The sequence below is a fragment of the Lutjanus erythropterus genome, chromosome 21 (genome assembly GCF_056507025.1).
Source record: "Lutjanus erythropterus isolate fLutEry1 chromosome 21, fLutEry1.hap2, whole genome shotgun sequence".
NCBI classification, from domain to species: domain Eukaryota; kingdom Metazoa; phylum Chordata; class Actinopteri; order Lutjaniformes; family Lutjanidae; genus Lutjanus; species Lutjanus erythropterus.
In genome coordinates, this window is record NC_139337.1 from 3,790,135 (window position 1) to 3,812,027 (window position 21,893).

General features: G+C 38.5%; 1 protein-coding gene across 1 annotated transcript in view; it reads left to right on the forward strand.

The window, feature by feature from the left end:
* reck (reversion-inducing-cysteine-rich protein with kazal motifs) overlaps nt 1-21,893 on the forward strand; it is a 122,956-nt gene that overhangs the window by 26,617 nt on the left and 74,446 nt on the right. Inside the window, exons 2-3 of the mRNA XM_084746960.1 lie at nt 6,401-6,459; nt 15,593-15,667. Of these exons, the coding sequence (XP_084603086.1) occupies nt 6,401-6,459; nt 15,593-15,667 (134 nt within the window). The remainder of the gene's footprint in view (nt 1-6,400; nt 6,460-15,592; nt 15,668-21,893) is intronic.

Here is a 21,893-nt window from a genome sequence, read left to right on the forward strand (position 1 = left end):
TTCATTTGTTCTGGGTTCATTCAGGCCACAAGGTGCACACACACACACACACACAGATGAACACACTCAGCATTAGTAATGCCAGAGATGGCAGTGTGTGTCTGTCAGAACAGTTACAATTGAAATATTTTAACAACTATCACACAGTGTTTTGTGCTGACTGTGGTGACTCTCTCACCTTTTCTCTAGCGCCATCTTTAGGCTTGTGTTTTTAATTGAAATACATCATTGCTGAGAAGTTTGGTCCCGACCTTCATGTTCCCCTCAGGATGAACTGGAATAACTCTGAAAATCAAAATCAGCTTTTATTGTCACATTGACAATCATACACATTACAACGTAAAGTGGAAGTCTTAGAGGCCTAGCTCCACTATGAGTCTACAAATAGACAAACTAAATAACAGAAACAGAAAAGAATCAAGCAAATACATGAAATGAAATACAAATATATAAAAGAGAGTAAAAATCAACACTGGAACAATAAAGAGTATGATCAGTAGGGATGTAAGAATCTCTTGAATATCGCAATAAAAAACTGTCTCAATATTATACCTGACTGTAACAGTACATACCATGATGTAACATGATTAATTATTTCATTTAGTTATTTTGACTTTATTTTATAAAAGGACATCTAGTGACTGTGGCATTGTTTTGTTTTGCAATATGCATGGGGATTCTTTTTTTTGTAATTTTTTCATCATTTTCATTTCTATTCTTGTTTTTTCGTCATTTTCATTTGTGTACATATAAACTCTGTCCAAGAGTTTTGGATAAGTCTTCCGGTGAATTGGGTCACAATGGTTTGTCTGTCATTTTTAAGAAGAGGGTCGTCATAAAAAAAATAATAATAATAAATAAAAAAGTTTAGAAGACACTGACCTAAGGCATCCATTGGTTCCAACTGTGTCATGCCAGCTTGTCAGGAAGGGACTAAGTAATGCTCCAGAGTTTTGGCTAAATGTTGGTTCGGGAAAAAGTTGGGTCCTTCGATGTCTCACCAAGATATCTGAATGAAAATCCCATGTACCTTTTTGCATGCAGTGTAAATGTGTCTGTTGGTCTATTCTGTTTAAATATACTTGTATACTGGGGTCTGTAACTAATTGCAGAAATTGCAATTTTTTATATTATTTTATAAACCTACTGAACACTACCAACACAGTTTCAGTTCAACAGCTAGAGACAAATATATTTTCCTAAAGTGAATAGTGTACATAAATTAAACAGGTGGATACAAATAACCTAAATTAATGCTGAAATGTCTGCTAGATAGGAAAATGGGCTGTAAGGTGATTATGTGTCAGTTGTTGTGTTATCAGCTGGTTCTGCTGCCCTCAAGTGGACACAAAAATCATTTGATGCAGCTGATACTGATTAGTATAGTGATTTAGACGTTTTAAGATTGATAGAGAGAGGAAGACAAATGAAAAGACGAGAATCAGCGCGCACAATAAACCCAATGATCTGCACATACAAACACTTTTTTCCTGACTCTACTGTGACCACATGAAGTACTCTCAGAAACCCTAAAAAGACCAATTTAGGGTCCACAGCAGGTTCAGTTCTGCTCTTATTCATTCCATTCATTATGCACTCTCCACATCACACACACACACGCACACACACACACACGCACACACACAAAGTGGAAGCCTGCTCTTCTTTAGAGCATCAAAGATGAGTGTAACAGACCCCAGTGATGGAATCCAGAAACTCCAGTGTCAGGCAGCTGAAGACACAGCACTGGAGGGGTCGCTCACAGACACACACAGTCACACACACACACACACACACACACACACACACACACACACACACACACACACACACACACACACACACAGAGAGAGAGAGAGTGAAACAAACGCAACCATACGTGCACTTGCCCACACACATGAACGTGCTGATAAGCTGGTGTTGTGGTTTTCATCAGCCTGTCGAGTACACTGACTCACTCTCCTTTACGTCCCATAATGTCTGCTGGGAATGGTCAGGATGGACGGGGGACAAAGAGGCTGCTGGCTGCTTGGTGGAGACAGCAGGGACGGGAAGACACAGCTCCAAATAAGGATATTAGGACGGGGATATAGCAGAATTATAAGGCCTTATTCATTAACAAACTACATACATATTACATGTCCATTTCAGTTATACATTATTTAAAAGCCAGACTAACACCATGTTCATGTTAAGAAACACATCCTGTTTTTGTCTCACTGTGGAGGTTTCCACAAGAAAAGCCTCTTAATAGTTACAGTAATTTATCATCATCATCATTCAGCGCAGGGTGACGTTTTTTTTCCTTTCTGTCCAAGGGTGAGATTAAAAGATTGATATCAAGGTCATATCTGTGTGTTATGTCGAGAGCTTGTGTCAGAATGTGGTTAGCCTAGCTTAGCATAAAGACTGGGAGCAAGGGGTAACAACTAGCTGTATGCAGATTAAACAGATAACATGCAATTAATTAGGGAGCTGCAGAGTGAAGTCAAGCTAATTTTATTTATATAGTACCAAATCACAGCAGATATAATGTTATTTATAAACATGCACAATGTTTTTTTTCAGCCAATATCTATGACCAGTAATTGCCAACTGCTCTGGTAGACAGAAAGTGAGAGTTGTTATAGGTGTTTGTGTTGGACTGAGCCAGGCTTGGTTTTTCCCCCAGCATCACGTTTTTATGCTAAGCTAGGCTAACCATGATTGATTATTTTACATTAGAACCATGCTTCTGATCAACTACGATACTGAATTGATTCACCAGCTCTGCAGGAGCTCTGCAGGAGCTCTGCAGGAGCTCTGCAGGAGCTCTGCAGGAGCTCTGCAGGAGTGCAGGATGCATGCAACCTCAAAAATGAACAATAACAAGCGAGGAGTACCTCCACTGTAAGTTGATCAGCTGTCAGTTGTCTCTCAGTGTAAAGTTCAGCCTGTTATCCTGCAAAAACAAAAGCCCACTGCTCTGAAATAACACACTGCCTGCCAAACTCCATTAACTTTTTGCTCAGTTTAACAGTTATAAACATCTACACCTTCTACAATATTATTACTGATTTATTACAATTCAAACAGACACTTATTAATTCAGTGAAATTTCTGCATTAATTTGAACTTAATGTGAAATGCACATACAAAACTGGAAATTTCCAAGGGGGTATCACAACTTGTCCCAATTTTGTCTCGACTGTCATTGACAGTAGTGTTAGTTTTGTCTGTGGTTGGTTGCTCTGTTGCTTGTGTTGTGACCCATCCATCCTATGCAGAATTTCTCACGTTTATAGTGCTTGTGTCATAATTACTACGGCCACTAGAGGTCTCCACCTAAACATAAATGAAAAATATGTGTCATAAAAAGCTGTTTGCACAGATAACTTATATGGTGCGGACAGGCTGATTAAATCACATGCTGTGTGGTACTAAAACGGTGTCTAAAAGTCTTAGATTTAACAAAGAGAAAACAAGAAGGCATTTTGCCTATTTTATACTTCAAACACCATCACATTCCTAAGTGAAGCCCCTCCAACACACTCTGGGACTCTTTACAAACTTCAGCCAGCTCTGATCAGGAGAAGTTATTAACTCGGTCTATAGTGTGTTTCCAAAAACCCTGCGGCCGTAGAGAATTGTGCATATCGATGTGCTTCACTGGTGGTAAAGTTTCAGCGGAGAGTTTTCCACTGCTGGAGATGGAATCTTAGTAACAGCACGGCGAAAAGTTCAGCTTTTCTGCTTTATTTTCGTTTCCACCTGACTACAGACCACACTGAGCAACAGAGAAACATTTAAGCAGCGATGCTGGTCAGTAAATGATATTTTCATTTCAGTATTCTGGTACAAGCAGAAAATGAATGAAGGTAACTTCTAAAATACAAAAGCTGAATATGCTCACTCACTTTTTGATCAGACAGTGACCTCAGTCAACACTATTGAGCTGAATCACTATTTGTGTTTCATATTGTGCTACTTAAGACACAAGTTCATGGTTTGACACAGTGTCCTTGATTAAAAGGCTCAAACCAGTCCCCCCTGAACTGTTCTCTTTGGCCCAAAATGAATAAAATACTGGAGAAGCAACAGAGACAGTGGGTGATAACAGCATGTCCCTCTGTCTGTCTGTCTTTCTGACTATATTCGTCCGGTCCTTACTGGAAGAGTCCAGCTCTGCATCAGTGTGTCAAAGTGTCGTGTTGTCACGTCCACACATGAGGAGGTGGAGGCAGTTTTTTTTTTTTTTTGACAGCAAACTGAGCCAAGTCCCTTACTGGAAGCCAGGGCCGGGCTGTGGTTTGGAGCTCTGCTGCCAGCCAGCATCTCCTGTCTGTGTGTGTTTGTTATTCTGTTTAGCTCGGAGACACCCAGATATTATTTACAGTAAATGGGTGATAAAAATGTCGCCTTCAATTTAAAACTCTGTCTGCACAGAGGATGAGTATATCTCAGCCACAGCACCAGTTCCACTTAGGCACAGTCGACGTCTGAAGGGTGACTTTCCAGATTTTTAATCTAGCAAGTCTGAGGAGACAAACTGATGTATATGTTTCAGGCAACATTGGCATAGTCAAGGTTTTGGACTAAAACAGGCTTCCTAAATGTACCACATCTGTAAAGTTAAACCAGCAGTCACTATATTCTTAGAAGAGCTTTTTTCCTGTAACATTATATTCATTTCTAAGGACACTTTATATAAGGCTACATCCACACTAATATGTATTTGTTTTAAAACATAACTTTTGCTAAGTTTAAATTATCCCAGGTTTTTTGAACCCCATTTGGAAGACTTTTGTAAAACACTGTCCACCTCATTTTAGTCTGAAACCTCCTGGACTGTGTTTCAGTCTGGACAGGAAGACTTTTGGAAATGATGACACATTGATAGGGTTTTATCAGACAGGGTGTGTCTTTCCCTGATTCATTAGGTGATTCTTCTCAGGAAGAAAACATCAGCCTCGACTTCCAGTGGTTTATTCAACAATAAACACTTGGATAATGTATTACAGGCATTGATGACCTTGTTGTGTATGTGTTACCAGTACGGCACGTGCGCACCACAGTTTCGATCCGTCCTCCTCATGCTGCATAACCCACCAGCAGTGTTAGAGCAGCGGAGTGTCTTGCCTACCTGATAGTGTTGCTCAGATTTTATTGATTTGCTCCTCTTTCTTTCTCTTTGTGCTTCTGACATGGATAAAAAGGTTATCCAGTTAAATAGTTTCTTTTCTGTCTGTCTTTATGATCCTGAGTCTGCACTGGGTCTTTTATTTTGAAAATTGACCAGATTCTCTGTGCTTTTTCTGTGTATGACTTCCCGCCCGTTCGATCTGCTCTGTGCAGATTGATGCAGCATCTGTCGAAAGCAGACTCAGCTTGTATTTGAAGCGGAGCAGACGGTTGCTTCTGGGATGCAGGTGGAGTCATAAGCATTACAATCAGGTCCTGTTCACGTGGCGCAGCCGTAATGTGACGCAGCCGTGCCGGGTGGAATCAAGCCGTGTTCTGCACCACCTCATCATCGACCAAGCAAAGAAATCTCTGGTCTTACTTTAGATTATTACTGTTCTTTGTTTGTAGTATAGGCAACCAATCACAGATTAGACAGTTTCCCTCCTGTTGACATGTGCATGCCAGTGTTCATGAATGGTCATGTGATGCATTATTAGCCATATTAATATCAAGTGAGATTATTTCTGAAACAGTGCTAAAATAAGAGATGACACCAGGTCTTTGAGAGGGAAGCACCAAGTCAAGACAGACAAGTCCAAAGTCAAGTCTTGAGTCCATAATGCACTCTTTACCAAATGTAATGCCAATCGACTCAAGCTTCTGTTCTTAGTTCTTCATGATTCTTCAGGATTCTCAAAGTGGATCTTGGGAATTAAGTGTTCAATTGCTGAGAATAAAGGAAACTACTGATTTGTGGATTCACACTTCTGAAGTAACAGACTTTAAATCTTTGAGCTTGAGGGAAGGTATCAGGTATTTTCAAGTCAAAAGTTCCAGTCAAGTCTCAAGTTACTGGTGTTAAAGACCAAGCTGTTGTTGCAGTCCTGTTTTGATTTTGTCAAGTCGATTCTAAAGTCATTGTGTGTCATTATGAGTCCAATCAATGAGTTACCTGTCAATCAACAAAACAGCATGTTTTCTCCTCTTGGTTTGTAAAAAGTCAGTTTGAACACGAACCGCACCAGGACTTAAATGCTTTCTTTTTTTGTTTTTGGTCCGGACAAAATCATCATCTCTGCTTTGTTCCTCGGTTTCTCCAACCTGGGGAACAACCATGATCTTCTTACCTCCACTGACGCTCAATCCAGCATATTTTATGTTGTTGTATCGGTATCAGAAAAACCCAACTCTTGCCCTGATTGTAACATAGCAACTAACTTTGTGCTTGTGTCCACAGATCCCTCCTGTTGCCACCATGCTGCCGAGTTCTCGCCTTGCAAAGAAGCATGTGACCAGGTATAAACACACTCACACACACATACACACACACACACACACACACACACACACAGACAGACACTCACACAAGCCCACTCCTCAGCCCATTATGGTCGGCCTATGAATAGAGGTTTTTGAAGGGGAGTGGTGCAAAGTTTTTTTGTCTCTTGGCTCTTTGAAGTGCAGAATAAAAGTTCTGTCTCACCCTGCTTCAATTGGGAGCAGGTGATGCTCTCTCTCTCTCTCTCTGTCTCTCTCTCTCTCTCTCTCTCTCTCACTCACACACACACACACACACACTCTCTCTCTCTCTGTCTCTGAAGCCCCCATGTCCTTCTTTATGGCAAAGAGACACAAAGGAGACACGAAAAAGAAGCTTTTCTCTGCGAGCGACAAACAGGCAGAGAGTTCAAACCTTCCTCCTGCGTTTGAAGTGGTGGACTGCTGGAGAGAGGGACATTGGACAGAAATGATTGTGCTCCTATTGGTTGACATCACCAAAGAAAGACATTAAAAAAGAAAATAAGATGGACAAAAAAGGAGTGAAGAGATGGGAGGGACACTTCAAAAGACAGAAAAAAGGAAGAGAAGAGAGTGATAAAGATGAAAAAGATGGAGAAGGGAAGATAATGGGCTTTTTAGAAGTGTGATGTTCTCAAAATACCCGTCAGGGGTTGTGTTTAAGATCTTGAGTGTGTGTGTGTGTGTGTGTGTGTGTGTGTGTGTGTGTGTGTGTGTGTGTGTGTGTGTGTGTGTGTGTGGGTGTGTTTTGGTGTCGGGGTGTAGGGGATTGGTGTCAGGCACACGCTGTAATCACCAGGACTATTTTAGCTCTAATGGAAGCTGCCTTGTGCCTGGTTACACCCAGAAAATGAGCGGTTCTTCAAAGGTTCTATAACAAGAACCATAATGGCTCAAAGAATCTGGTTTTTAGATAAATTAATGAATAAGAACAAAGATTCTGATGTGGTTCCCCGCTGGTTTGATACTGTTGGAACATTCTTATAAAACAGAACAGACAGTAAGTAAACCTGAATGTCACAAAAGTCACCTCACACACACACACACACACACACACACACACACACTTTACTGTCCAAAATAAACATCCACTAAATGATTTCCATTCTTAGAACCTTTACCTTTGGTACATCTATAAATAATAGTAGTTTTCAAGGTTTAAAAAGTGCTTAGATTAGTGCTTAGATTTTGAATAAAGTGCCTGAAACTGCTTGAAAGTGTAATCAGATTACTTTAATAATAAATTGCTGCCTGACTGAATTAGTTAGTTAACTTTTCAGATAAAGAAATAAAATAAGTCAGATATTTGCTGAGCTGGATTGCACACAAAGTTAATGATTAATCATTAACCAATCAATTACCAAAATAAGAATTTAGCCAATTAAACATGTATATAATCAATAGTCTAGAAATGGGATTGACAGTGTTTTGTCTGGCGGAGCCATTCACTGGATAAGGACACTTAAAAGTAAACTTAAAATAAGAAAACAAGAAGAAAAATTTGCAACTGTAGAAATTATAGAATTCTATCACAAAACATAATTTTGGTTGATAAAAACAATAATAAGATCTGATTTAATGTGAAATAATCATCTTGTATATAAATATATCATTTATATATGGTGCTGGAAAATGCTTGAATTTGATTTTGAAAGAATTGTATGAACCTTGAATTTGTGATTTTAGTTCACATACACAAATCTGATTTTGAGGACCTCAGACCAAAGTCTTGGAGGACTCCTGTGATTTTTGGCACTCCTCTAAAGGGGGCCAGGACTCCAGGTAGGGAACCAGTGTTGTAGACGAAAGAACTGCTCGATGAATAGACAATATAATCAACAGATTAATCAACTATGAAAATAATTGTTAGTTGCAGCTCTAATACAGTGCAGTACAGTTGGGATTTTATAATTTTTCCTCCTCTCAGAATCAGAATCTAATAACTGCCTTTGGACAGACTACTTTTATGCATTTAGTGTAGTCTGAAGTTATTTCAAACAACAATCTTAAGCTATCTTGGCTCAGTTGTTGAGTGTCTACAGTCCAGGTCCAGGTCCAGTTGCTGCCCCCCCATCAAATGAAATGCAGGCTGACAGGCTGACTGTCTTCTCTGAATCTCAATGTTGATTTTCATGGTGTTGTATCATTAAAAAGAATCTAATTGAATGCCAAATAACAGATTTGATTTAACTGGACAGTTGGAATATCATTATTGGTAATTTTCCAGGGACCAAAAAAAATCATGTGAATAGAAAATTATTTTTAAACAGTGTTAAACAAATTAAACTGAAGTTTCAAATTCAAACTTAAGGTCACAGCAGCCAATCAGCATTTTGATTAACTGTTCCAGCGGAAAATAAGAGCAGCCTACCAAAGAAAAGGTCTGCAGCCACTTGAAAAAAAGCAGATGCATATGTGGGCTATCCAATGTTATAAGTCTTTTTATTTCAACCTCTGATTTAAATAAGATTTGAAGGTTAGTGCTGCACTGTGTGGTTTCTGCAGGTTTCTTCACTGCAGGTTGTAGTGCAACACAAGGCATCAAGGTTTTTGTTTGTTTAATTCATTTAATCATTTCTCAGAGAGTGTTTATATTAATAATTACTTTAAATATGCCAGAAATTGGAAAAAGTTTTCATGTACAGGAGTTTCATTTAGTTTCCCTCTGCAGTCCAAGAGTTTGTGGTACTTGGAATACGTCCAGGAGACCTGGCTGATTCCTGCTCAGTGAGATCTGTTACTGGGAAAGCAAAAAGCAGCGTGGTCTTCTCCCTGAGAGGAGAAATCAAAGATCCACAACGAGACAAAATCTTTTTAGAGCGTGAAGGGAAAAGATGCTTCAAATTATATCCAGCTACAAAAAGAAGCCGCAACAGCTCACAGTCATAACGGAAGTAGTAGTATAAATACACTGTAAAAATGAAAAAGTTGGGAAAACTCAAAATTTTTAGGCAGCATACTATAATAAAGTTTTGACTGTTGCGTCCAACTCAAATTCTTAAGTTCTGATCTTTTGTTGAGATAATTTACTTTTCTTCTTTAGTTAAACTTAAAGCTTTGATTTTTAGAAACATTCTATTTAAAAAAAAATGAGTGAAATTCATTGAAGTGAAAGTGAATGTTAAAATGTTAATATTTTCAATAAAAACTATTTAATTTTTCAGTCACTAAAAAAAGACAAATCTGGTTCACAGCTCACTGTGACCAGTCTTTGAATTTTTATTTTTTTCAATTTAATTTTATTATTATTTTTAAGTTTCTAAAACTCAAAGTGTCAAGTTTATCCAAAGAAGAAGAAGTAAATTATCTGAACTACAGTTTGTACGTCAGGAAAACTTTTTAAAGTTTATTCTGCATGGTTGCAGTGATATGATTTCTCTGCAGTTAACTCAATGCGTGTGCTCAAGACTTTAGAAATAAGTCACAGGTTGTAAAAGATTTTTTTTAGCAGACTTGTAGAGATCTATGTTAACATGGTGCTTCAGTATAAAGAACGTTGCCTCAAAGGTTCTTTACAGCCAACAAATCTACGAGTCCAAAGGATGTCATTGCTGCTAAACATCACAGGAGTCGGTTCTACTGTCTGAGAAGGAATCTCAGCTGTTTCTGACTGTAGTTGGAATAAAGAACCTGCAGTCTCTCAGGACTTCATAGCGACTGATTGGAAACTGCTGCTGTGCTGCTGCTTGATGAGGCCGGCGGTGGAGAAAGAGCCCATCAGTCTGCCAGCCAGCACTTATTCACCTTTCATACAGTCTCTGAGAGTCTTACAAATGGCCTGCTTGGCTCGTTGGGTTTCAGAGTTGGTCTTTTGTTGCATCGGAGAGATTTCTTCTTTGATTATCGGCCAACAAATCACTGTCGCTCCATTTGGTTTTGTGTTTTTCCATCGGTTCAGCAGGGATGTAAGGGCATTTGGGAAAGAAGTGGATGAAGTTACTGTCAATCTGCACCGCTTTCCTCTGATTGGGTTCGTTCCAACAAAGAACGCTCCAAGAACACCTGATTGCAAACACATTATGAGCACCTGCAGCCTGGCATGAAGGAATTATTCCATGGAAAAAGCTCCAAATCAACAAACAGAACAAACAGAACAGAAACTTTCTACAGTTGCTGAAATTAAACCTCCTCAGTTCTTCTTTTTTAAGTAAAAGACCAATCTGTAGTAATCCAGTGGGGACAGTGAATGCAGCAGCAGCAAAATTGAAACAATAAAACAGAGAAATGGAGCAAATTGGGAATGTTAAACTTACCACAACCAACACTTCTAGTGTACAAATGTCAGACGCTTTCAGAACACCAGGGATTTTCAAAGTCTGACTCTGTGGATTCTCACTGCGCTCCCCAAACAACACCCGTCACGCCCGGTACGATTTTAAATTATCGACTTTTTTGTCCCTATGTCCTCTGGTTTACAACACAGGGAAATGTCTCTATATGAATGGACAGAGGAGAGTGTCTGTGTTCCAGGAATATAAGAATCCTGTGGATGAGACATTCTGAACCAAAGTAATGTGAAAAAACATTGACGATGAAACATGAAACCTTAAAAATATTAATGGATTTTATTATTCCTTTTATTATTTTTTGTTTTAGTTGTATTTAGGGATTGATTGTACTCTTTTTAAGTTTTGGAACTGTACTTCCCATAATGCTTTGGGGGATGTAAACAAAGTTTAATGTTGCCATGTAATTTCAGTAAGTTACCTGTGGGCCACAACTTGTTTTTCATCCTATATTTGTTGACACAGTTAACTGTTTCCCCGCCAGTGTTTTTTAGTGAAGTAGCCAGCCAGCGCCAGCATTTTTGACAAATTTCACTGATTTTTCAACACCAGCAGAATGTTCAGTTCTGTGAATATGTTAACATGGAATACATCAAAAGAAAGAACAGATCTTGAATGTTGGTTGGTTTCATCAAAAAATCAACTTTTCAGACAAAAAACTGACAAAATGGCATTTTTGTGACAGAGACATTTTTAAGTGAAATATCAACTTCATGTTTTTGTTTTTGGCTTTATATAACTTCGTATTACATGTGTGACATCAGTGTCATCAGTGTGCTCAACATTAGGTGTGTGTATCCCTCCCCAAAACACTCTCTGAGAGCCCCTGCAGCTGGAGTGCTCTCTGCCCCGGCTGCGGCGTGAGTCCAGGGGGCTGCAGCGGGAGCAGCCTCGCTCTGTGGCCGGGTCACGATGCTCTTTGACCTACTGATCTGCAGCTGAGCACCATCGTTTTCATGCTAGGTAACACAGTGTGCTTCTTCTGCTGCCCAGCATCCCCTACTGCCTCGCAGTGAATGCGGCATTTGACAAGGTCTCACTCTCAATCAAAATCATCATTGGTGGGGAAGCGTTGTGGCTTAAATGACAAAATATCTCATCAATAGCAAGAAAAGAGTTAAAAGTCTATCAAAATTAGCGTCTCTTGTCTGCAGTGTACCCATGGATGTCAGACAGCTATCACCGGATCACTCTGATACTGATACTCTGATACTAATTTCAAAATGTTGATTCTCAGGAAAGTTGTGGAGTTAGAATGAACATCTGTTTTATCATTTCTAACATCACTTGCTAACACACAGTGAACAAACTCTAGTGCAGTGGTTCCCAAACTTTTTCTGGCATGCCCCCCTTCAAAGGCTAAAAAAACTTCACACCCTCCCACCCCCAATTTCAATTATTATTAAATTGATCAACTAATTTGATTATGAATAAAGTGTTTTGTGTCATTTTTTACACTAGAGGACATTGTCATGGAAACAATGATAAATATTTTTCACCATTTTCTGACATTTTATGGCACAAATAACTAATTAATTAATCAAGAAAATAACAGAGAGGTTAATCAATAATGAAAAAACAGGAAAGACTGAAAGAAATAAGTCCTATTTTTCAAGTGACAAGATTGTGACAGATTAAAGGCCTAAATGATTAACGATAATTGGGGAAGCAACTTATAAAAATGGATTCAAACGTTGAATTTTATTGAAATAAAGGTCAGCCTGACAGCATCTGCAGACTTTTGTTTGTTTATTTCCCTGCATAAATCATATTCGTTCAACTTTTCATCACTTCTTATTACTCTCCCGGTCATCCGTCTCCCCAGGGGGTCCTGACCCCCAGTTTGGGAACCCCTGGTCTAGCAGCAAGAGCATGAAAACATATTCCAGATAGATTACGACTGATGTTGCAGCAGCACCACTTTGTTTTCTCTCCCTCCACTGAAGTGTAAAGTGTTATTTATTCACAACTAATGTAATTTTCTGAAGTCAGCCTTGTTTCTGTAGTTGGAGGCTAGTTTAGTTTTTTGGAACTCCCAACAGCTCCCTGGTTTCCTTCCAAACCTTACCTTTCTTTTAGGATATCCCTGTAAAAAGCCTGGTCTGGATCATATAAAATTTGCCAGTTCTCAGCCTTGTAAATAAGTCTCTCATCATCCATGTTGACTGCTGACTGGAGAGAAAACAGCCATTTTTACCAGTGAAAGCAGGTTAAAGGTGAACCAAGTATGCGAAACAAAAATGGAACCAGGATGAGCAGTTTTTTAATATCTGTGTAAAGGGTAACAAATTTGTGTATGATGTCTCTGCGGTCTGATTTTAATTAGTTATGACTCCAAAGAGAAGTGATTTTTTTTATATACAAAGTTTGGTATCAAGAGTTTTAAAGTACCTTAATTGCCTCCATGTGCTGCATCACTGCTGCAGCTCCAACTGCAGACCGTGTTGAATGTTTTTGAGTGGCTCGAATTTCCTTGGCTTTTAAGAAACATTGTCTTCTGGGGAGGATCTATTGGCAGAATATAGCATGAATAGATTATATAATAACCTGAAAATAAGAATGGTTGTGCTTTTGCTATCTTAGAATGAGCCCTTTATATCTACAGAAGGAGGGGGTCCTCTTGCAGGGAGGCCGCCATATTACACCGCCATGTTTCTACAGTAGCTCAGAACAGACAAACCAAACACTGACTCAAATGACTCTGCAGGAATCATGGGTATATATCAGCTCCAGATCTGATCTGCAGTGATATAAACATGACACCCATCATCTGCATCAACTTCACAGTCTCCTCTGCAGCTGAAAAAGATGATGAAACTGTAAAATACAGCAGAAAGAGAGTAGAAATGGCAACACAGGACTGAAACCTAACTTCAAACCACAGAGATTCAGTTAGAAGCTACAAAAGTACTGAGAGCTGAACATGACACTCTTAAAAACCTTTCTGTCTGCTCTCCTGCTCACACATGAGCTGAGCATCAGAGAAAAACAGAGGCAAACCGGTCTGCTGGCAAAAGGAAGAAGGGTTGATCACCTATTCTTAGTGGGTTTAGCCATAATTTAGTAAACCTGCATATGTGTGTGTTAATTTTGGTGGAAAAAACATCAGTATCAGTGGACTGGAGGAGGACAGACAAGATTTTCTGAGGTCACAAACCCTCAGCTCACAACCATCAGTGCTTGATCTTTGTTTTTTCTCCATCTTATGGTTTAATTTTCCCACAAGAGGCAGACCAGCGGGAGTGAAAAGACAAGTGAGACGTCTTCTTTCACATTCCACAGAGGAGATAAAAATCCTGACACTGTGACTGCGGACCATCAAGCATCTTTGCTATTCTTTCCTTATTAATTTCCACTGGCAGTGTCTGTCCTGTCTAATAGCTGTGGAGGGAGAGAGATGCTCCACACAAACAGCAGTGTGAGTGTGTGAAGCTGTAAATCTCTCTCACTGGGTTTCATGACTTCACACTTCAGCCAGAGACTGCTGGCAGTGGCTGCATTCTCCCAGGCTCTCGCCTTGTATGTTCACACAACACTTGGATGGGTTATGGCTAAGTGTGTGTGTGTGTGTGTGTGTGTGTGTGGATACACACCACAAACTTGGATGCAATATTGATGTCTAAGTGAGCATATCTCAGAAGTGTTGGGGCCGACTAACACTTTCCCATGGCCTCAACACATTCCTCTGCGTAGGAAAACATCATAATACACCGCTAAAGGTGTAACACGTACATTTTACTGTCTCAGGATCAAAGTGAACATGAATGTACTGCATCGTCTGATCTTTGTCAGTACAAATGACTCAGTAATAGAGTTTAGAAGTTTGACGAGCTGCTGGCTCTGGAAGTATTTTTCCCACTATAAATTCTAATTTCAAAGTGATGTGTTCTTCATCTAAACACAGCGGTTTCATGGGTAATTTACAACCGTAGAACCATTTTTTTCATGAGCCCAGTCAGAGGTGTGAATAAGAGCTGAAGCAGTTTGGAATTTGCCTGATTCATCCAGAGTCACCCACAATGTGAAAGTGAATTGGTTTTAAACTTTTAAACAACAGCAGTGGTCAGAGGCGTGATGTTTTCATGTCGTCAGTCATATATTTGAAATTTCTTAGAAAGTACCCACAGATTACCCACAGATTGCATGGTTAACTATGTGAAAATCTGCAAGTACCACTTTCATAGTTGGTGGTAATTTCAAAGCAACATATTTGAAATCTCTCTGAATTTACCAACAAAGTTACTCCAAAGTTCATGGTAAGTATGTGATAAGTCACATTTTCATGCAAGTAGTAGTAGTAGTTGCAAATATGTTCAAATAGTTTAAAAATATGTGAATTGGTAATTACCACGTACTTGCATGAAAATGACATTTGGAAATTAAGGGGGTAAATTGAGAAAACAATTTTATTAAATTCCTTCAAAGTATAGTAATAGTAGTAATACAGCAGTGTCAGTGGTTGTATTAGGAGACCAGCTGTCAGTGCTTTACTCTTGCAGAGCTGAATCTCAACAGAAAAACAAGAATACAACAGGGCTGCAACTTGCAAGAACTGTGAATGTCATTCATACCTAAGAGAAAATCCTGAAGTTAAATTATTCATAGTTTCCTTTTAAGAATGACTTTTCACACCAGAGCTGCTTACATAATGCCCAGTGGTCATACTCATACTCCTCTGTACAAAACTTGAGGACATCAGTATGTCACTCCATCCCTCCCTCCATGAGAAACAGCACAGAAACCTTCTCTACACTCCTTCTCCTGTTCATAAAAACCATGCATCAGCAGATACACATGGATTAGAATGTGTTACATTAATTGTGTATGTTGCTCCTGTCTTGCAGCTCGCTACAATAAAGAGTGAGTCTCGTCTGAAGCATCTCCTCCAGAGGTTACCCGGGTACTGTCCAGAGTCCATGGTGAGTCCACTCCCTCTGTCACACACACACACACACACACACACACACACACACACACACACACACACACACACACACACACACGCAGTTGGACATGCACAGGTTCGAGTGTTATCATTCACTGATTGAAATGGATGCAGTTTAGGCCGCAGTCATTTAAGAAATCTTTCCAAAGACAGGAGGTTTTATCCCAGGACGACACTGAAAAACATCTAAACATCTAAAAAGCAGCTTTATTTGGCTTTATTTTATTATTATTTTTTTTTATTATTATTTATTTATTGGTTACACTTGTATTTCTTTAACCCGACATGCTTTTATATTCTTATTCATCAACTGTCGTTTTTAATTATTTTATTTTATCTTATTATATCTTATTTTTTCTTTCATTTAACTGGTTTTAATTCTCATGTATTACTATTTCACTGGTATGTTGCTGCTCTTGTTTTTATTTTTTATTTTTTTAACATATATTTTTATATATATCCTGTATTGTTTATGCATCTTTTCTTGTGATTGGAACTTTGATGGCTCACTCTCTGTACAGCACATTGTGAATCCACCTTGAATGAAATGTACCATATAAAAACAGTTTTGCTTGCTTGCTCGTAACACATATTAACTTATCCTTTCACCATTTTACAGCTTTAAACATAACATCAGTCATGACAAAGACAAAACAAACAGCATGTTTTCGTCATACTGCTTCAAAGGTTGTCAGCTACTTCTATTGATCTGAGCTAACATTAGCTTGGTGTTCACTAATGTTAACAGTTAGCAAACATTAGATAAAGTAATGTAACAAGTTTCCTATATAAAGTCCATGATTCAGTGCAGTTCACTGTGAAACTAACTTGTGCAAAAGTTGCATCTTGCAGTAATGAGAGAAACAACATAAAGAGCCCAGTCATTAGTTGTGTATGGGAGGAAGGAGTTGGAGTCTTTTAATTGGCAGGATGAAAGAGTTTTATCCAGCGCTGCATGTTGTTTGAATTACTAACAGTGTGATTAATTATTTATGATATTAATGCTGATATAAAATGCAAATACATTTTGGTTAAACTTGTAATGTTCTGACATGTTGTTGTGCTGCTGATGATCTGCTGGCTGGTGTTCAGATTTGTATCAACTCTCTAATTAGACTCATACAGGAAGTGGGTTGGTGGTTGTGGTTACCAGAATACTGGAGCACCTGGTTAAACCACACAACCTCTCTCTCTCTCTCTCTCTCTCTCTGAAACACACACACACACACACACACACACATACACGCAGAGGCTGAGTCCTTCCTCCCACCATGGCTAATTACAAAGCAGAGGGGCTGGTTTGGTGCTCGTCTCGTCTCTCTCCAGCAGCCTATTAGAAGCACACCAGTAATTAGACCGAGGCAGTCCTCATTTGAACGTGTGTCCTGTTTTTATTCAGCTGAACAGATGCAGAGACACTGTAAGCTACTGACATACAGTTACAACACAAACATGATGCACATGTATGCTGACACGTCTTATTATCTGTTGTTTGCATGTTTCCCACTAAACTTCTCTGCTGCACAGAACTGAATCACAATTATGGCTCTTAAAATCATGAATACATTCATCTGTAAAATGTCTATTTCAGACATTATCCTAATTTCAAACATGTAACTGATAGATTTATATTTGCAGATAGTCTTGGCTCTGTGCTGTCACAATACCAAAAATGTTCGTTGATATCAAGAAACAAGAGATTTATTATCATAATAGGGTTACATACAGTGTATAATATTCTGTAAGGTAGATTGGCTGAAGACAAAAAATATATATATGAGACAGAAATAATCTCAGTAATAACATGGTAATAGTGAGGTAATAGTTTGGTAATAAAGAGGTAATAATACCAAATATTACCAAAATAATAACCAGGTTATAACTTGGTATAAATGGGTATTTTGCAGCCCTGATTCTGGTTATTACACAAAAATGACCACAGGTGTTTCCAGGTAACAAGTCACAGCATTGAATGTGTTATTTGTACAGTATTATGCTGATAACCTATACTATTAGGAAAACATAAACCTGTATTATCTTATAATTATCAGGTTATTACCCTGTTAATATCACCATTAGGGACAATAGTGATTAATTAATGATGTAAGAATTGATCAATCAAGAATTCAATTGCTCTACTGTCAAGTAAAGATACAAAATATGACAGAGATTACTTTAATGAACATGCTCCTCATGTTATCTTATATTCAAGTATATGTGTTTAATATGCTGTCAGAGAATATGCAGTATGTTGCTGTGGAAATAAAGCTTTGATTTAGAAGGGAAAAACACATTTGCTATTGTTTGGTATTAGCAAAATTATTATTTTTTTAGTAACAATTCAATTAATTGATTATTATTGTTACCAATGACTGATCAAGTAAAGGGCTTACATTTTACAGCCCTAGTAACCACACTGTCATTTTTTAATCCAAATATTTTGTCTACTATTACCCAGATATAACCATTATTAATACCAACGTATTACCTGATTATTACATAGTTACTTTCATAATTACATGGTATTACTTAATTATTTCCTCTGTATTATCAAACTGTCCTTAAATATTACAACTGAAATATCTACTGTACCCAGTACACTGTACAGCCTACTAAGAAACACAGAATTAGCACAGAAACTTAATTTAAAAAAACAAAACAAAAATGTCACGTGTACAGCAATTACAGTTACAGCTCCCAAGATAAAACATGAACTTCATGGCAAAAAAAAAAAACAAAACAAAAAATTGATGTCCATCAAGGCCAAATGGAGACAAAGAACTGAACTCCAAGAGAAGTGCTTTTTAGTTGGTCTAGTTTAGCTTATGGAGACCCAGGAAGAGTAGCCACCATCAGAATTTTTTTTGTTTTTTTCATGTATAGGCTACATATTTTTTTTTACAGTTAAAGATTTAAGAATCAATTTACACTGTAAAAATGGTTTCAGTGGTAACATTTCAAGGTGTGGTATTGCAGTTAAACTCATGACCTTTGAAATAAAAAAAGTTTTGCCAACCTAAACTTGAATCTTTGAGTTTAAGAAACTAAATTCAATTTTAATTAATTTTAATTTTAAATACACCTTTTTGGGGTTACTGAAACTCAGAGATTTAAGTTTATCCAAAGAAGAAAAAGTTAATAATATCAACAAAAGATTTATATTATATTTGGTGAAACTTTTTCAGAACTTAAGAAATTGAATTTGAATTGGGCTCAAAACTCAAAAATCTATTGGATGTTTGAGTTTTCTCAACTTTTTTGTTTTTTCAGTGTAAACCTGCAACAATGACAATGTTATTCAATTCCATTTGGCGTAGTCATATCAGCCTAAAACACAAAAGAGAAGAATTAGAACTTTAATCAGACACAAATACATGACGTCCCTGGATTACTGGGTAGACTGGAGGACTTAGTCTTTTGGCTCATCTGAACTTTAACATTACTCTTCCTGTCATGTTCAGTTCTTGCCTTATTGGCCCGTGCTCCTTCACAAATCATGTTTATGCCTGGTGTAAATACTGTTACTCCTCAGCCGGACTCATAAATGATGCTGACGCCTGCTGACGGGAACCTTTGTTCCCCGGCCAACACACACAGGGGGATGTTAACAGTGACGCGCGTTTGTACAAATGACAGTCCTGTAAAGCATGAGGGCATGAAAGGGATTTTTCCTCTAACACACTTCTACGTCCACCGCTCTCTGTGCTGCTGTCCCTGTCCGTGTCTCTCTGTCCTGAAGTCAGAGGAGTCAGACAGACGAGCTTGTTTGTGAAGATTAATCCCACATCTCACCACAAACCCAGTGGGAGTTTCATAGGATTCATATGTTTTCCTGTTTTTCAACACTGTTTTGATCCGAGGAATGTAATGTTTGTTCTGCGTGAAATGAGAGACACGTCCCACAGCTTCTTCTGCAACTTTTCACGTCTCTGCAACATCTCAGTCCAGTGTTCAGGAGATCTTTCCAGACAGAGTTCTTCTAAACCAAGGAATTACTACATGATTCTGTCTGATCCTAACCCGAGTCCCAAGGCTGTCTCATCATCCACCAGAGGACATGCTCCTACACTCTGTGAAATACAGAACTAACTAGAACCATAAAGGGTTCTTCAGCTTGTCCCCTCAGTAGAACCCTTTTTGGTTCCTGTTAGGACCTTTCATAAAGGTCCCACTTGGAACCCTTTCAGATAGTTGTACCAAGAACCATTTGTGAAAGGTTCCACACCCTATGAGAGGTTCTAGAGAGAACCTCTCTATGATGCAGTAGCCTGCTGTAGAACCTTCTCTATCCAGATCTTTTCCTCCTAAGTGTACCAACAAGAACGCAGCCAGGGGTTCTGTGGACACCCTTTCTATATTGTAGAGGTTTTCTCAAGAACACACCCTCGAAGTTCTACTGAGAGCATTTTTATATTCCAAGTATTTTATCTAAAACACATTCATGGGGTTCTACTGAGAACCTTTTTATATTCCAGAGATTTTATCAAGAACACACTGAGGGTGTTCTAAGAAGAACCATTTTATAATCCAGAGTTTTTATCTAGAACATGGGGGTTTTGGAGAGAATCTTTTTAAATTCCAAGGGTTTTATCTAGAACACACTGAGGGTGTTCTAAGGAGAACCTTTTTATATTCCAAAGATTTTATCAAGAACACACTTGGGGTGTTCTAAGAAGAAACATTTTATAATCCAAAGTTTTTATCTAGAACTTGGGGGTTTTTCAGAGAACCTTTGTATATTCCAAGGGTTTTATCTAGAACCCAACAGGGTTCTACCGAGAAACATTTTTTTTTAATTATGGTATAAAAAAAACCTTGACAAACTCTTGATGAAAGAGTTCTTCAGGGGTTTCAAACATCCCTGAAGAACTCTCTTTCACAAAGCATTCTTTGGATAAAACAGGGTCATAATCAAACCCTTAGTCATACAAAAAAACTTTGACAAACCCTTTCAACAAGAAAAGTTATGAGTTCTTCAAAAGCAAATGTTCCTGGAAGAACCTCAGCCCTTCAGGAAGAACCCCTTTGGAACCCTTATTTCTAGGACTGTGAGCTAACAACTTACTAGATGTAATACTAGATGGAGTGAGTATACCTGTGAGTAAACAATTTTTTGGTGCAATGACATAATCATGACAGCATAGCAACTAGACTGTTACCATGATTTAACTGGCATGCATCTGGATGTTTGCTTTATATATCTCCTTTAAAAACCCTCAAATTGCCACCCAATGAGAAGCATACAGAGCACTTCTAAGATCATGTTCTTCAGACAAAGGAATATTCTTCTCTGTGACTGTTAGCTGATTACAGCCTTTGGTCACACAAACCATGAGCCCATCATCAACCATGGGCTGCGATGTTTCAGATTTTTAAGAGCTTCGTGGTGAATCATTACACAAGCCGCAATTACATAATTGCAGAGGTTTGAGGTTTGAGCATGCTGAGATGCAGCACCATAGATCTATAGATGTTCTTACAAAAACTATCAACTTTTATCCCACAATTAAAGGTCAATAATTTGCTTCTACATCTGTAAGACATTATGGTCTTAATTGTTAATGTCACATCTTGTGTCTCTTCCTCTGTGTGTGTGTCTTGGTTTGGATTTAAGGGCCCTTTCACTCCTATTTCATTTGGTCCGGAATTTAAGACTTTTCAGTTTGATCCAAACCAAAATAGCAGTTGTGGAACCTCCCCTGGACCATGGTGTGGACTAAACAGCCTTGGTCCAAAGTGAGGTGGTCTCGGACCGGATCAAACTGAACCGTGGTTCAGTTCTTTTCTAGTGTCCCAGACATTTTTTGGCATGGTTTGGACCTTTAGACCAATTACAGGAAGTTGTGGTAGGCTATGATCAGAACCAGAAAAAAGAAAAACAAGTTAACAAAACAAAATGAGCACATGTTGATCTGATGACTTAATGAGAGCAATGTGAAACCAATGTGATCCCCGGTTTGGGCTTTCCGGTGTTTCTAATGATACTCTTTGAGCAGTGCCACACTTTTTCAGAACTTGTTTGCTTGACTGACAGCAGTCTAAGCCTACCTCAGCTCCAACCAGGCTTCTTACAACTTGAAAAATTATAGTATATGGTATATGGTCGCAGTACCTGCCCTGATGGCAAATCAATCTGCAAAAGCCCCTTCAGGGAACTGTGACTGAAGCTACAGTCCATTTTGCAAGTGGATGGAACACAT